The sequence below is a fragment of the Amphiprion ocellaris genome, chromosome 24 (assembly GCF_022539595.1).
Source record: "Amphiprion ocellaris isolate individual 3 ecotype Okinawa chromosome 24, ASM2253959v1, whole genome shotgun sequence".
Lineage (NCBI taxonomy): Eukaryota > Metazoa > Chordata > Actinopteri > Pomacentridae > Amphiprion > Amphiprion ocellaris.
Window position 1 is genome coordinate 21,133,831 of NC_072789.1, and position 17,617 is coordinate 21,151,447.

The following is a 17,617-nucleotide window of genomic DNA, read 5'->3' on the forward strand; positions in this document are numbered from 1 at the left end:
ACATTCATTTAGGAGTGGTGGGCCACCATTCCTAAATCCTAGCCGGAAATACACCACCGCTGCATGTCTCCACCTTCACATCAGAGTCCTGCACTGTGTCAGGTACCAAGGTAAACTACAGATAACTAACTTGCTCAGTATCTACTCTGTGGGGGGTTAATACTACGTTAATTACTTGCAAAAGCGCAGCCTTGAAAGTGACGTCATGTCAAGCACCCAGGCAGCAGGTCAGAGAGTCAGAGGACTGTGGTTTTGGAAAATAGGGCAGTCACTTACCAGAGAAAAGTTATTAGCTTTAGATAATTCATAATATATTTTACAAGTTAAATAGACATTCGCAAAATATTGATGACCAGCTGATGCTACGCTCATGACTTCTTGTTCTGCCCTCCAGGAATTTAGACATATGTCTGTGCCTTTGCCATGTTTAAGAAAAATAGTGACCTTAGAGATGACATTTTTAATTGGATAGTTAACATTTTACTAATTGTACAGTGTTGGATTTGGCTTTATTATAATTACAGTGTGTATAGCAGAGGTTCAGCTTGTTTCAGTGGAAGCACCTGAGCCCCTCTGAGTTGGTTTTATTACGAAGAATCTGCCTTTGCCACCTACAAAATGAATGAACTGTGTCCTCTCTGCTTGGGAGTATTGTGCTTAATTTGTCAAGAGAAAGGAAAGATTCTGCATGACAGGGAATGCTAATAATGCACAGAATTATGGGCTATACGAGAAAAAAAAAGTACTTTGGATGGAGATGAAGATCATTAACCCATGATGAAAATTAAAATGAAAAATACTTTCCAAGAATTCAAGTCCTCATCTTTTTTTCTAAAACAGCTGGTAAGTAACTGTCATGTTTTGGCTTGCAGTGGGATGTGTGGTGAAAAAAACTCACCCACACATTCAAAACAATCACATTTTGCCAGTGGTTGGTAATTTTCTAGTATGTGCTTCAGAAAAATGTGGCACGACAGTTTCCTCAGATATCTGGGAATCAGAAGCGGGTGCTCCACACTCAACAGTTCCACTTTTTATGGGTAAAACCCAATAATATTTAGTTTTAGAATGATTTCCAACAACATAAAATGGCCTTTAACCACCTTATGAATTTACCAAAAGTTATTCCAGTATACAAAATATATTAATTTTCCCATTCTGTAAGCAAATGTCTAACTTCAAAGCTGAATTTTTAATCTTTGGTGTGCATCATGTTGCTGCAGTGTATAAAAGCTTTCTGTGCCAACAGGGTTGAGTGCCAGCTGCTTTGTAATGCTTTATTTGTTTAATATGTAGCACTGAAGCACACAAACTGACTGACTGTTGATCCTCTGAACCCCAAATATTTGAAAAAAAAAATCTCTACAATGACACTAATGTCCATTTTCAGAACCACAACAGAGTAGATTTTCAACTTTCCTCGATCTGCTCATCTGTGATGTGCGGTTCAGGTGAGGAAAATTAACCAAATATAAACTTAAAGCTGTAATATTTCATCAAAACTGATTTATTCTGTAAAAAAAAGTTTTGGTGCAACAGTGAAGTGACTCAGCTGCAACCAAGACTAGAATTCAGCAACTCTTCTGCAAAGGAGAAGAAATGAAACTTCTTTAAAATGTTGCTAGCAAAATATCTAGAATGTGTTATATTGCTATTTTGGCAAGTGTTGATAACAGCAGTGGACAGCTGGAAAAATGCTGATACATGATAAATCCGGGATTTTTCCATTTTTGTTGCATAAAAACCAACACAACATTTTAAAAAATAATTTAGGAGCATTATAACAGTGTTCATACTGGAGATCCCTTCATTTCCAGACATGGTTGTGCTGTTTCCATAGAGGTGTAGCAATAAAAAATGAGCCCACAGTGAGTAAAAACCTCAGAATTCATAGGGTTAAGATGGATCCTTCTTCATTATCTGATGTTAAAACCCAGTTTTCAAGAAAGGCTGCCTGTTAAAATATTTATTTCGACCTAAACCATATGTGATACTGGTGAACAACACTGTGAACAAAGGGACATACACTGCTTGTCCAAAAAAAAGTTGCACACTCTACTATTTCATTGGACCGCCTTTCGCTCTAAGAACGACACACATTTGCTGTGGCATTGTATCAATAAGCTTTTGCAATGTCATGGCATTTATTTCTGTCCAGAGTTGCATTAATTTTCCAGCAAGATCTTATATATATCACAAAGTCTTCTCCAGCACATCCCAAAGATTCTCAGTGGGGCTCAGATCTGGACTCTGTGGAGGACAATCCATAACTATCATAGGATAACGTTATTGTTTATACCGACAAATCAAAGAAATGATGGTTTTACCTTAGCTGACATGTTTCAGCTGCAACTGCAGTCTTCTTCAGAGCATCATCTGACGTGTGATGACGTGTCCTTTTTATCAGGTGACCTATCTGACAGATCTGTCAGAATCTGTCAGATAGGCCACGCCCCCCGCCGTCCAGTGGTCTCTGGAGGATGGAGTCCCAGGTATTAGAGGGTGTAGCTCCTCGTCCCGGTTCATGGAGCAGCTCGCCTGCTTCCTGATCTCGATGGTCTCCTTGATCCATCGTTTATGCTTGTTGGTCTCCGATGTTAAAATCCTCCCCCTGTCCCAGTCCATGATATGATTATTTCTTTTGCAGTGATCCGTGATGGCTGATTTTTTGTTTTCTTGTTTGCCTTTTTCTTTTTGTGTTCTTGTGAGTCGTCCAGTTGTTTCCTTTTCGCATTCTGTCTGGTGTTCTCTTCGTCTTGTGTTGAATGTTCTGCCTGTTTCTCCAATGTATGTTTTCTCGCAAGATTTGCAGGGAATTTCATAAATGATGTTGCATTTCTTGTCTGGTTCTATTTTGTCTTTGGGATGGACTAATAGCTGTCGGAGTTTTGTATGGGGTTTTACTGCTGTATTGATGTTGTGTTTTTTCATTATGCACTGTATAGGTTCTGTTATCCCACGGATGTATGGGATGGTGATTGTGTCTTTGTTTTTGTTGTCCGGTTGTTGTGTGTGTTTTGTTTGTGTTTCCTTTTGTTTTCTTTACTTTGTTTTTAGCTTGTTGTTTTCCTTTGTTGATGGCCCATGTCAGGTATTGGCAGTGTATGAGTGCGTTCTTGATGTGTTTTTGCTCCTCCTGTCTGTCTTTATCGTCGGTTCTGATGCTGGTCCTTTCGTAAAGTGTTCTAACTACTGATAGTTTGTGAGCTGTGGGATGTTCTGATGTCCAGAGGAATAGTTGCATTTCAGCAGTTAGTTTTAATTTCACACCATCAATTGTTCATAACCCAGTTGTCACGGTGATCTCTGTGTGATGAATCATATAAATGCCTGTATTTCTGATGTGGCCATCACTTTGGAACTGGGTAAATCTGGACTCATCAGACCACATGACCTTTCAATTCTCCGGAGTCCAATCTTTATGCTACCTAGCAAACTGAAGGCTTTTTTTCTGATTAGCCTCCCTGAGCAGTAGTTTTCTTAAAGCTACACAGCTGTTTCATCCCAATCCCTTCAGTTCCCTTCGCATTGTGCATGTGGAAATGTTCTTACTTTCACTATTAAACATAGCTGTGAGCTTTCCTGTTGATTTCCTACAATCATCTCAGAGTTTGTTGCGATCACATTTGTTCCCTGAAAATGATGGTTTGCCACTATCCTTCAGGTTTTAACAATGTGTTGGACAGTTCTTAACCTGATTTTAGAAGTTTCACCTCCTCAGTTGTTTTCTTTGCTTTGATGCAGGCCAATAATCTGACCCTTCTCCTTCTAAAACAGATTAACATCTTTTCCACGACCACAGGATATGTCTTCCGACACGGTTGTTTAACCATGGTTGTGTGGTGTTCATATTTTTGTTACGCAGCCAGTGTTCACGGGTCTGGTGGACCAGTTGCATTTTGGGGTTTTCAGTTCAACACAATCAGATAATTTTATGTTAAAATACTCAACAGATGTTTTCCTCATTCCAATTACAAGCAATATAAACAACATAAATAGTAAATATTTGCTCTTTACCTTTGTTAGATCACATTTATGAATTAAAGTGCTCCTCGTTTTTTGTTTGTTTCATTAATAAATTGTAATTAAAAAAAGAAAATCAATTCTAATCACGGTAAGAGTAGAAAAAATAAACACATTTACAAATGAGGGAAGGTTTTTCATAACTATGGACCTTTGTTTTTTTGAACTTCATTAGAAATTTAACCCATTCAGGTCAATTTATGCAGCACAAGCTGGACACATACAGTAACCATGTCAGTCAAGACACACATCAGCCCCATTGAACACAATGTCTTTTCATACAGCCTATACAACACATGAGGAGCAGAGTTAAACAGTGTGTGTGCTGCATATGTACTTCTTGTGCTTGATGCAAATGGCATCACAGACAGCCCAGATCTTTATACCACATTTTGCAGGTTTAGATGGTATATACTGTCTGAAGGGGGAAACGGCCCCAAAATGGCATCAGCTGCTCATCATAGTGACTTTAGGCCCAGTACAGGGTTGTAAAACAGGGGAAGGCAGTTCATCCACTGGTCCCACACTGTCCTGATGGTAGCTACGTTGTCTCTGCCGTCAATCTGGTCTGTCATCTTGGTTATCAAACCGGAAGATCCTGGAAATTACGTGGAAGTTTTCCAGAAACGTTGTTGCACGGAAAAGTTCTCTGCCAGTTTCTGCATCCAACAGGGATTCTGTGGATTCCTCATTGGACCTGAAAACTCCAGCAAGGATAAGAACCCCAAAACAAGCATGTAAATGGGCTTGGTCTATCTCCTTCCACCTCTCTCCAAAAACATGTCTTCCTTCTGAATTAGTGCAATCCAGAATAATTTTCTGGATGGAATCTATGGTGAAAAGCTCAAAGGAAGACTTGATGTCCTCCACATGAGTAACTGCCATGGGTGTTGGCCCTGGTTTCATCCTTATCACCTTGGCAACCATGCAGGGTGGCTCATTTCTTGGTCAAGAAGACCGTTCAATTTTATCATTGTCTGACATCCATATTTCTTCATTTGCTAGCTGCTGATGGGCTTGTTCTGGTACAGTGTGTGGTCATTGAAAATCTGTTGTGATATATGTTCTTCACCGGAAATGAGCCAAGGCCAGTGAATCTGAGTTTGAAATAAAAAATTATCGTATTACTTTTCTTTGATACAAAAATGAAGACGGGTCCCACAGACCCGAACACCATACAAGGGTTAAGGATTGAGAAGCTCCTCACTGCATCAGCTAGGGTTAAATAAGTTGTTGCCACCTGAAACATATTCAGCACTGCAGTAATTAATCAATGGAAGGATCTTACCTATTTACTTAGTTCAATCCTAGTGGCAAGTTTTTTTTTGGACAGGCAGTGAATGAAGGAGGATTTAAGGCTTTATAGGTTAGAATGAGTCATGGTGAATTTCATGTTTATCCAAGCAAATCATCAGTCATATCAAAGCTGGATGGCACTGACTGTTATAGCCAGATTGGTGGTTATATATGGATCTCTTTATAATAATTAGGTAGCAAACATGAAACAATGAAGCTTCCCAGTCTAATTGTAGCAGTGTCTCTGCAGCAGTCCCACTCCAGAGGGAGATGTGGAAGCTAACTAACTGTGTTTCTGGCTGTGATTATACCACTCCACTATTTATATCTACAGTCACACGGTTTCAGTCAGACAGCAAAGTGTCGCTCCAGGCTAACTTCATAGCAATCTCCCGCTACTTCTTCCAGACTGTCATCTTTTTGTTGTTGATTTGCGGGATTGGAAGCATCATCAGCCTTCCTGTGCTTTTTTTCCCCTCTCTTCTCTTTTTTTTCTTTAAATGCTGCACTCGATCCTGCTGGAACAGATGTAAAAATACTTTCTCTGTCTTGTCAGAGTTGTTTTATTTGTGAGAAGGAAACATGTTTCATCAGGAAATTGCATTTTTCTCCAGTGCTCCTCCAAGAAGACACATGGTTCCTGCTCCTGCTTAGTGTTTCCCGAGCTCTCGGTCAGTCTGAGCAATTCCCTAAACTGCGCAATTTGGCACAGAGTGCGCTCAACGGGACCCGAAAATTTCCATTTCACCGTCACCCAATTAGACTTGAAATCCAAAGGCTCATTAGATCATCCAGGTTATAGGGTTCTCTCATTCCCCTGACATCTCTTTCACACTAACAAGACAAACTCTGTTAACGTGGAGCTTCCAATTATTCAGAAAGATGTGGCAGCGCCGGTAACAATGCAGTGAGCAGCCTTTTGTCAGTAATTCACAGTGGCCCTTTTCTGTGACATCCTGCTGAGAATGAAGATGTAAGACAGAGTTTTGGATTAATACAAACATTTGTCATTCAGGGTGTTGAAGAGCAGCATGTCTTTTGTAAGTGAACAAGTTGTGGATCCCCAAAGAAATTTTACATGCAAAGTCAGTTTTACTGGAGACAATTGTTGAATGTCTTCTGAGGCTCTGGAGATCTGATAATTTCATAGGATGCCATTGAGATTATCTCAGCTTGGCCTTGAACAATAGGAATTTGCAACAGGAGGTGATGAACTGTGGTCTTTTATTTTGCTTTGGAAGATTTCTTGAAGTGGCAGCCATAATGTAAGCCGGTGAAGCTCTAAATGCAAAGGAAAGGTGCAGCATCCACTGGTCCATCCCTTACAAAAGGAAATAAGAAAAGCACTCAGAGTGCAGTACTCCACCAAGGATGCTCAGTCGTATCATTTCCAATGGAGGGAATTTGTAATAGAAAATGACCTTGCTCTGAGCACAGGCATGTGTTATGCATGTTATGTATGGATATCGAATGGCGTGACCTAAATATGTAGCGGGGGGGGGGGGGGGGGGGGGGATATTGATGGGACTCGGAAACACCCCCACAATTTAATGAAATGTTCCTTGCATCATTTCTGACGGATAAGTCCAGACAAGTCTACAGCAGTTGATATGTAGTAGCATTGCAATCATGTGATCGTCCGCAGGCAGCTGATATAGTGTTCACTTGTTGTCATAGTTACAGCGACGCCGTGCTGCTATCTCACGATGATACAGAAATCCTTAACAAATCCTTGGATCCAGACTATAACCCACATCACTGCCAAAATCTAATCACTTGGTCTTAGTGTCATTTCTGACATTCCCTGAGAATTTCATCCAAATCCATTGGTCTGTTTTTGAGAAATGTTGCTAACAGACATACAGACAGACACACAGACGGATAAACAGACAAACATACACTGATTCTTACATGACTCTGCCACATTCCTAGGCGGAGTAATAAAAAATGCAACAATCGAAGTTCTGCTCCATCCATGACAGACCCAAGAGCACAGTTCAAATCCTCATCCCTTGGTGTCATCATGTTTTCCATTGACGTCAAGGAAAGTGTTCAGGACAGATACAGAATGTACTTTTTTGAATATCCCACCTGCAACCATGGAGTTTGAAAAGAGGTACTTGGCATCCATAATGCAGCTATACTTACAAAGTCTGTACAGTTGTGTGTGCTATACATACAATTAATGCATACTACTTCATCATACTATTGCACCTTAAATATAAAGGGGTCAGAATGGACAGAAAAGCATGTTAATGGAGTAGGACATCCTGGTATTCTTAGCATTTCACATAACATATATTGGGAAATAGTAAGTTCTTTTAGAAACTAGATAGTATAACACACTCTAATGTCAAATGAAAAAAATGCAATTAACTTGCACTGTGGGAAACATAGAATCAAGTGTTTTAGCAGCATGATCCATTTTAAACACTAAAAGTCTTGATCTGACGTTTTAGTTTCTGACAATCCTTTTAAAAATGTTCATTATAAACAGCTAATAAGGAATTAGCCCCTAATATAAAGGGGCTTTTACACTAACAGACAGTAATTCATGACTGGGCTTCTTGTAAAGCTGCACCTCGGATCTGACTGAACTGTTTGACACATAAAAATGTTTTAATTCATTACTTGCTGTTGAACATCAAGTTCCCTGTTTCATTAGAAAAAAAAAAAAAAACAGGAACATTTTCCTATCATAGGGAGCAACTTAGGGTTCAGCATCTCCTCAAGGACACAGAGGTGCTGGAAGTCAAACTGCCAACCCTGCAATTAGTGGACAACCTGTTCTAAATTTGCTTTCTTTGCAAGTCCATTTGGATATTATCAACCCATTAAATGGCCTGTTATTAGGGTTAGTGTGACCAAGATTGCTAAACGCTAATTGTCTTGTTACTTTGTCATATCGCAAATATATTTTTCATTATATTGTAGATTAGTTGTCCTCTGACTTCAGTATTCTGTGTTAGAAGAAGGAGCTTGATATCAGATGTGTTAACATTTAACAGACTACAAACAGAATCTAACACTAAGTGCTATCAAGAAGGAAATTAATTTCTTAAAAATATAAAGAACAAACAAACACAAACAGCTTCACTGAAACTCCCATAAACATGTTGTTACAAATGAAGAACCTGATATTTGTTTCACTGTCATGAGAAGCAGGAAAATTCAAAATTAAGATGTGATAAAAGACTGATAAAATGTAATGTACAGATGAATACAATAAAATAACAACATAATAAAATTCATACTGCCACTGTTACTACTACTGCTACTACCACCACCACTACTACTACTACTACTACTACTACTACTAATAATAATAATAATAAGAAGAAGAAGAAGAAGAAGAAGAAAAAGAAGAACAAAAAAAATCTATTGAAAGCCAGACAAAAAAGGCACTGTTAGCTTTTTAAAATGTCTAAGCTTGATCAAAAAGACTTGAAATTTAACTCTTAAGAAATCAGAATTAATATTACAATTAAGTCAAAGATGATATAGATATATAATGGAGGAAAAGAGCATCTTGATAAAAGTTTTTGTAGTTTTAAATCCCGCTGTTAATAACATTAAAAAGTTTTGTTTAGAAATAAAATCGCCTTTCCTTTGTTATGGCAGTTTAAAAGACTGTTATTCATTAAACAGACAAACAAAGCAACTTTGTTTTGCAACCCATTGAACTGTTGATAAAACAATTCAATACGTCGTCAGTGTGAACCTCATTTCCCAGCAGCCACTGCGCTGGACCGACTGAAAGCAACCCTGAACAGATTAAACCCCATTTTAAACTGTATTAGTTTAATTATTCTTAATTTTAACAATCCAGTTTTTGTAAGAAAATGTATAAAAGCTGCTAGAGTGCTAACAGAAGAGGCTAAACGTTACGAGCATCTGTTTTAAATAACAACATGAACATCCGTGTTAGTTTTTAGTTGACCTTCTTCCGTCATCGCCAACGCGGAATTAAACTCATCAGAGAAACATGTCAAGCAGCTGCTACAAACCTGTGACTCATGTCATTTTCGACATGGATGGATTATTATTAGGTATTTGGTGTTTCCTATCTCGATGTTTTGTTTATTTTGAACACAGTTACAGCTCTGTTGATTCAGAAACTCATTCACTCAATCGTACAGTGTGAAGAGCTTGCATACCGGACTCTATTGAGAAAATACATGATTATGATTTCTTGCACAAAACTAAAAATCTAGATCATGTCGAACATCCTTCTCCAGAACTTTTATATGTCATGATGTGGAGATGAATTCGGCAAACGTCTCAAATATTGATCTGCGCTATGCACTCTCAAAAATCAACGTGAAATTCATGGTTTTCAGCTAACTGTATCAAAGTTATACATTAAACGGTGACCAACTTATAAACGCTGAGATTTTAGGAAAGTGGGACTTCCTTGTTAATCAGACGTATGCCGAATTAAAGACGAGCATTTACTGACCACCTTTAAGTAGTTTACAAAATGTTTGATTTACGCTCCACCAGGAACCTAAAAATGATTACATTTTTGAACTATGTTTGGCTTGCTACAATAGCCCTATTAGGGACACTCGGGTATGTGTCATTTAATGTTTAACTAAGCTTGATATTGTTGTTTTCAAGTGCATTAGGTGTAATTTTATTGTCTAGTGAGTTCTTGCAATACCTGCATCGTGCATGTACTGTCAATGGAGCTGCAAGAATAATTAACTCACCGATGAAGTGCCAGCTATTAAACTAATCATTGACTGTTTTGATATTCAGTTTGAACAAGGTTCCAAAAAATAAATAAGTAAAAGAAGTCTAAATTCTCCATTTGCATAAAAAAAAAAAAATGTTCTGATTTCTTTCTTCTTTTTTTTTTGACTAAAATCTAATCTTAAAAATTTGATCTTAGGCTTTGGGTGACATTTTCCACCATTTTATCGACCAAACAGCTAATTTATTAATTAGGAGAATAATCAGCAGAGTGATCATTAATGAAAATAAGCATTGTTTGGAGCTTAAAGTATTAAATAGGTGTGTGGCAGTGCACCAAATGTTCCTTTCATATTGAATCCGTTTTGACCTCCTCCTAATCCTTATTATAAAAGTAAATTTTCTGTCTGTGTTTTCTCACTTCAGACACAGAGCGACTTTACACGGTGTCGTACCAGCAGATATGTGACCGGTTTGGAAAACAGTACTCGTGGGATGTGAAGGCGTCAGTGATGGGTAAAAAGGCTCTGGAAGCTGCCCAAATTATTCGGGATCGACTGGAGCTTCCCATGACGGCTGAGGAACTGTTGGCCGAAAGCAGGCAGATACAAGAAAAGATCTTTCTCTCTGCAGAACTCATGCCAGGTATGGATGATTTACCTGAGACCTTGTAGAGTGAGGAATGTACTGCAAGTTGTCGTTATTCTTGTAACCACTTTTGGGGCCAACAGAAACACAAAACAACAAGGAGCTTGGTGACAAGGGAACTACATTATTGCACATAGCACCAAAGACACAAGAGCCACAAATGCAAGCTACTCATGTTAAATCACAGCCAATCAGCAGGAGAGTTTGGCCGCAGATTTATATCCTGGTACAGGTGATCGCTGCAGTCTGATTGGAGGGGAGAACTGGGTGGGTTAATCATCTGAAATGACAGACAGGTGTGTCTGGAGCTGCTCTTCAGCCTGCTGTCATGAAACCACCTCCCCACATAGAAGCCATGAAAAGAACTTCCTCTCAATATGAATAGAAATAAATGAGAAAGAAATCTACATGAGGAGGTTGATTCAGCCGGTACAGCCGTTAATTCATCAGCTGCTGCCTGGATTTCATACAGAATGTCATGGCCGTCATTACGCTATACGGACAGCGTGTCATTTGCTCTGGACAAAGGCGGCTTATTGTTAACTGTCAGCCTTGCAGAACCGTTCCACTGATAGTAATTGTGCCTCTGCTCCCTCCTAAATGCACAGAAGAAGTCTTTGTCATGTCGCTGTTCGACATTAGCAACGCACATTTGTAAAACAAAACATGGTTTTCAGTGGGCAGGTGTGAGGCTGACAGCAGGTAGACACACCCACTCTCCAGGCAAACGCACTGTGAAGCTCACATGTTGTGAACATGAAAAACACAATGTGTTCATGGTGATATGCCAGAAAAGAAGTCGTTTTAATGGATTGTGTACATTAGAATAGGTTTTAAGTTAATGTATTAGCTGCATCCCACGCAGGAGCTTAGTGGTTGGTTTATGGGGGTCCTGTCAGATTCTGATTTATCTTCTGGATCTGGATTCTGAACTGGATTCCACCTGGTTCTGTCAGGTGTTATAAGGGTCATTCCAGAATTGGAGGACATTTGAGCTGCAACATTTTTGAAAAATTAACTTTCTTTTTTTCAGTTTCTGCTATATAGGTCAATAATAGGTAATAAACTATGAAAGGCTTGATTGGCTCAGCTTACACATTAATTGTACCATTTTTATTGCATGTTTTATTTGTTGTTTACTAACCCTCCTCTCATCACAGTAATGGGGTTGCTAATCAATGCTAATGTTAGCTTTTCTCTGGAGTAGAAGCTAGATATGTAGCGAGCTGTTTCTGCTGACCAAAAGGACAAACATACTGATGTAAAAAAGTAACGAAAAAAAAGAATTTGTCTTATGAGGTAGAGTGAGACATTCAATCAAGGCTGACAGTGTTATAAAAATATGAAAAATATAGGGGGATATATCTTTGCTTTACCCATTCTTTTGGAAAACTGATGATGTTAATTCCACCACATCATGTGATTCACTGTTTTCTTCTTCTTCTATCAGCTAAAAAGGTTATGCTGACATGGTTGCTGGGGGTCACATGTTCCATGCATAGTAATTATTATTTAAAATATTATGCTGATTTAAAGAAAATGTTCCCACAATTAAACGAGACATCAATGAAAAAAACAACAACAACAACAACAAAAAAGGACATTTAAATTTAATTTCAACTGTTTTATTTGAGATTCAATTTGGTCACCAGGGGGGTGGGACAAGAGAAAAATGGTATTTTAGAGGGAACTCCAGACTTATTTGATATTTATAAAAATGCTTTCAAACATTCTTTTCTCCCAGTTTTTTTTTTTTTTTTTTTTTTGTTTTTTTGATTTGGTCTCAGGACAAGTAAATTTACACAACAACTGCAAGTTTTAGTATTTTGTACATGGATTATTTGAAATTTTATGGGTGGAACGTAAAATATCCTCCAATTCTGGAATGAGCCATAAAGCCGGAATTTATATTAATTGTATTCTTCATTACTAAACAGGAGACTCTGATGATGTAACTGTTTAAAATCCTGATGTGAGTTTATAAAATCCAAAATAAGGATGCAGCTCTAAAGTATGATAAGGTGTTAGCATGCATCATTTATTGGGTACATGTTCTTGTCACCTAGCAAGTTAAAGGAGTGTGTTCCTTGAGGGAGTTTTTATTTCAGCTTTTACAGACTATCATCCTTGAAGCTGTAGATTAAAATCCTCCCACAGCTCTACTCTTCTGTCTAGTCACCAACAATAAGAATAAAAAACATATTCAGCAGCTGTACTCTTAGTCTTCTCTTTGTCAAACAGATATATTAGTCTACCTTGAAGTCTAATTTTCAACTTGTGCACCACCAGGTGTTAAGAAACTTGTGCATCATCTGCAGCAGCACAACATCCCCATTGCAGTGGCAACAAGCTCAGCTGGTGTGACATTCCAGTTGAAGACGAGCCAACACAAAGACCTGTTTGCTCTTTTCGACCACATTGTTCTGGGCGACGATCCTGAGGTGAAGAATGCCAAACCTCAGCCTGACTCCTTCCTGGTGTGTGCCAGCAGATTCAACCCCCCTGCTTCTCCAGAGAAGGTAAAAACCTCACATTACAGATGAAATCTTTCATCTTTCTGTGTTCAATTGAGAATCTGAAATCAGATAATGAAAAAAAACATTCATTTCTGAATCTAACGCAAAAGATGAGTTTGTTTTTGGCTCATTGAAACTCAAGCATCTTGCAGAATTTGATCAAACAAATGTTCATCCAAACTCTGATTGGTAATTGTCAGGATGTTTGTGTTGCCAGCTTACCTTTTTGTTTGAGGTCAAGCCACCTCTCCATTTGTTTTGGTCAGTGCATAGAGCTGTCGCTGCTGGTTTTACATCTACTCTGACTCACCTCACCTCATCTCACCTACAATCACTCAGCTTAAGGAGAGCACAAACCCCTTAGTTCCTGCTTTTAAGCCTTTCTACTTAAGGGAAAATGATGCCTACAATAACTCCTAACTTTTTCATTGAACTGGTTTTTGCCGCAAGCCCTTTAAATGCAACAATAAATAACATCATCACAGAAATCCGACAGGTTAAGTTGTATTATTTATAAAAAACATTTACACTCATTTGAAAGGTAGCTTCAGGTTTTACCATATAGAGCATGTGCAACAGACAACATTGGCAGGTTTAGCTCATAAAGGGGCACCATGACAAAGCCTTCTGTGATGCTTAATGACCTCCAGCCAACACACGTGTGAAATCAAGCCAGGATTAAGAAAGATATCGTTTCTGAATCAGTCTATATGCTACAGTCATCTTTGCACCCTGTGTTAGCACATTACAAATGCCAAGTGTATTCAAAAATCAACAACTGAATCAATTACCGATAATGATGCATTTACTTGGAAAAAATGTTTTCATTGTTACGGTGATGCCATGCTGCTTTCTCGCAATGATACAGAAATCTTTAACAAATCCATGGATCCAGACTATAAGCCGCATCACTGCTAAAATCTAATCACTTGATCCTTGTGTCATTTCTGACTGTCCCTGAAAATTTCATCCAAATCCGTTAGTCCATTTTTAAGTAATGTTGCTAAATAGACAGACAAACAGACGTACAAACATATGCCGATAGTTGAAATAAAAGCATTACAAAATACAAATTTGCCAAAACAAAACTGAAAATCAAAATGTAAAAAACTTGTAGTTTCTCAGTCGTCACAGGATCATCGTGTGATGATTCGGCAGCCAAGATTGTGTCAAACCATATATGAACCTGTCAGAAATGAGCGATATCTTCTGCTGTGGTGACACGGCTCATGACTGATGGCTCAGGAGTGCCACAGTTCATCACCAGACATCACATGTGTGCTCATTATCAACCAATTCGGACTTGTTTTTTCATAGAGCCACTCTAAAATATTGGCCAATGTGCGTTTTATTCAATTCTGTTTTTCCAAATGTCATCGCTTTTTTCAACTAGCGCCAGTCAGCTTAATGCACTCAAACACACAGAGTGAGAATATGAGATGAACTACAAGCTGTCAGTCATCTCCACCTCCTGGCCAACTACACCAGTGAAATTATACCTCAGATGTAGCTGCAGTTATCGCTGCTCACGTCTCTCTGACTCTTTAATTCTTCCACCTGTCACACACGTAACAATATAATCACTGCTACCAATGAATTTTTTTTTCTTCGCAGTCAAGCACATAGTGGCAAGTGAGAATAATCTCTTGAAAGATAATCAATCCAGCTTCTGTTATTTCTACTTTTGATTACTTTTCAGTCAGGCTGCAACAAATGATTATTTTCATTATTCTGCTGATAATTGTCTTGATTAACTCTCTGAACGTTAGCAGTTTATAGGTATTTTTTTGTTGCTCTGGGAACATTTTTATTCACTGTTTTTGTATTCAGCCCCTCATAGACTGCCGTTCATCTCAAAACTTCCTCGATTTTTATCAGGTGCTTTTTTTGGGTGCTGGCTAGTCACTAATAGCTTGTTAGCTGCGCAGAGGAATGCCAAATTTTTTGTCTTTTACAGAATCTGGTTAGAGGAATCGGTATATTTTTTGGCAAATTTTTAGAATAAAGCAATTACAATGAAATAGATATGCAGTGAATTTATGGCCGACATGCTGTTTTTCTGGATTACATTAGATTTTATAGGTGTACATAATCAAATAGTCTCTCAGTATCTGCTTTGCTTTTGTGATTTATTCATTTCTCCTGACTGTACAGCACTCTGGCACCCCAAGCTTTTGCCCAGCAGCAGCAATTCTGACCCCATATCTGATTTACAAGTCGGAAATTAATTTGAAGATAATAACAGATTGTTTCTAGAACTGAATTTTCTGGGCGTTCTTGTGATACATCTCTGAAAACTGGAATAGATTCTTTACATTTCTGAAATGGCAAATTTATTTTATCCAATGACCTTTGATGGTAGCATACCAAATTGTTTCTTGTTAGCTCTCTGAAATGTGGGACTTAATGCGTAGTGCACAGACCGTCTGAATGTCATGGATTAAAAATGAGATCCAAGAGATAAAAGCTGCATCTTCAGTGAAATCAACAAGGGCTGCAGCAGCCAGCGAAGGCACATGTCAACAGTATGTCACACAATATGTGGCTGTATTTAGCTGTGGGTATGTCAGTCAGTGGCTCTTTATTTGCAGCTAATGTGTTCCATTTGCAGTAATGCAGACAGGATCGGATGTCAGCTGCTCTCTGCACTGACAGACGTACACTTCTTCTGCAGCACTTTGATCAAAAGTGGTGAGCTTTCAGGGTTCATGGGCTGTTTAAGATATATTTTCAGACACTCTGGAAGCCTTTCGCAGCATTGAGTCAGTCTAAAATAGCTGCCAAATATCTCACTAAAAGAACCAAATAACAGTGTGAGAGCTGACCTACTTTCTTCAAAACACTCACTCTGTAGACCTCATGTAAAAAAAAAAAAAGGTTTTATGCTAATTTGAACAGATCTACTGTTGATTATTATTCAGTACACAGATTGTTAATTGAATATGTCCAAATGACTTGCTTGTCAATGCCTTTTTATTCACTCTTAATTTAGTATAGTGTTTGTGGAAGGACCTGGAATTATGTGAAGTGTAATATTTTTTGGGTACGATATGCTAAAAGTAAAAGATGATATAATTATGGCAAATGTTATTAGACTGAAGACCAGAGTAAAAACATACACATGTGGACAAAGTTGTTGGTACCCCTCGGCTGATGAAAGAAAAACCCACAATGGTCACAGAAATAATTTGAATCTGACAAAAGTAATAATAAATAAAAATTCTATGAAAATTAAACAATGACAATCAGACATTGCTTTTGAACTGTGGTTTAACAGAATTATTTTAAAAAAATAAACTGATGAAACAGGCCTGGACAAAAATGATGCTTCACAGATTATTAGTGATGTTGCATGGGTACCCCATTAATATGGGATTCTTAATGACAGTATTCCTGCAGGACTTACATTGGAATTTTGTTCCTACGGTGCAATGTAACACAATTTTCACTGTAAATTGGAGGTCACATATGTACATAAGTACCTATGTCACTCACCTATACTAACACAGTGGTAAAATCATAATCTAGGACATAAAAACACTCAGAAGAGTCTGATTTACACTTGGGAGCCATAATGAAGGGCACAAAGTTTCTCAAAAAACAACAGGCCTTTGCATGTGCAGTGCTGCTTTTGACATGAAATGGCCTCATATATACCCTGGGAATACAATTAAGCTTAAGCATTTCAAATAGGGCATAAAGTAGCTGCATTTTTTGTTATGTTCATTGTATTCTTCAGGTAATATACCTTTACTTGTACCAGGCATTTAAAATGAACAAGAATTTGAAGAAAACAAGGGTGGTCTAATCATTTTTTTCCATGACTGTATAAAAATATAAATTTAAAATAGTTTCTAGACCATGACAGGTTGTTTAGAGCATAAAGTAAAATACTATATTGCTCACTGTTCTGTTGTCATTTTGTGTTTTGTTTTTGTAATATTGCCTTGTTCTTGTTGTTTTGTTTCTTGTTTTTGTTTTGCGTTTCCCTTTTGTCTCACTTGTTTTTTGTCATATTTTTGTCATTTAGTGTTTTGCTTTATTCATTGTTTGTTTGTTATTTTTGCCATTTTGTGTTTCTTTTTTGTCTTGCTTGTGTGTTGTCTATTTTTTTGTCATTTTGTTTCTTTTTTGTCTTGTTTGTGTCATTTATATCTTTTGTCTCGTTTTTCTTCATTTTTTATCTCTTTTTGTTTTGTTTCATGTTGTTGGTCTCATTTTTGTCATTTTGTGTTTTGCTTTCGTCATTGTTTTGTGTGTTGTTTTTGTGGTTTTGTGTTTCTTTTTGTGTCGCGTGTGTTTTGTCTATTTTTTGTCACTTTGCAACTTTTTTGTCTTGCTTTTTGTCTCTTTTTTGCTTGTTTCATGTCATTTGTCTCATTTTTGTAACATTTTGTCGTGTTTTTTGTCTTTTTTTGTCTGACTTGTCATTGTGATCA

The 17,617-nt window shown here is 37.8% G+C and overlaps 2 protein-coding genes across 4 annotated transcripts in view; both read left to right on the forward strand.

Moving 5' to 3' along the window:
- sts (steroid sulfatase (microsomal), isozyme S) overlaps positions 1 to 17,617 on the forward strand; it is a 194,350-nt gene that overhangs the window by 132,448 nt on the left and 44,285 nt on the right. The gene's annotated exons all lie outside the window — the stretch shown is intronic.
- Positions 9,082 to 17,617, forward strand: part of pudp (pseudouridine 5'-phosphatase) — a 59,957-nt gene continuing 51,421 nt past the window's right edge. Inside the window, exons 1-3 of one of the 3 annotated variants that reach the window (XM_055008633.1) lie at positions 9,082 to 9,368; positions 10,441 to 10,659; positions 12,952 to 13,181. In XM_055008633.1, the coding sequence (XP_054864608.1) occupies positions 9,305 to 9,368; positions 10,441 to 10,659; positions 12,952 to 13,181 (513 nt within the window). In that variant the 5' untranslated portion in view covers positions 9,082 to 9,304. The remainder of the gene's footprint in view (positions 9,369 to 10,440; positions 10,660 to 12,951; positions 13,182 to 17,617) is intronic. The other 2 variants (XM_055008631.1, XM_055008632.1) reach the window with 2 other exon arrangements.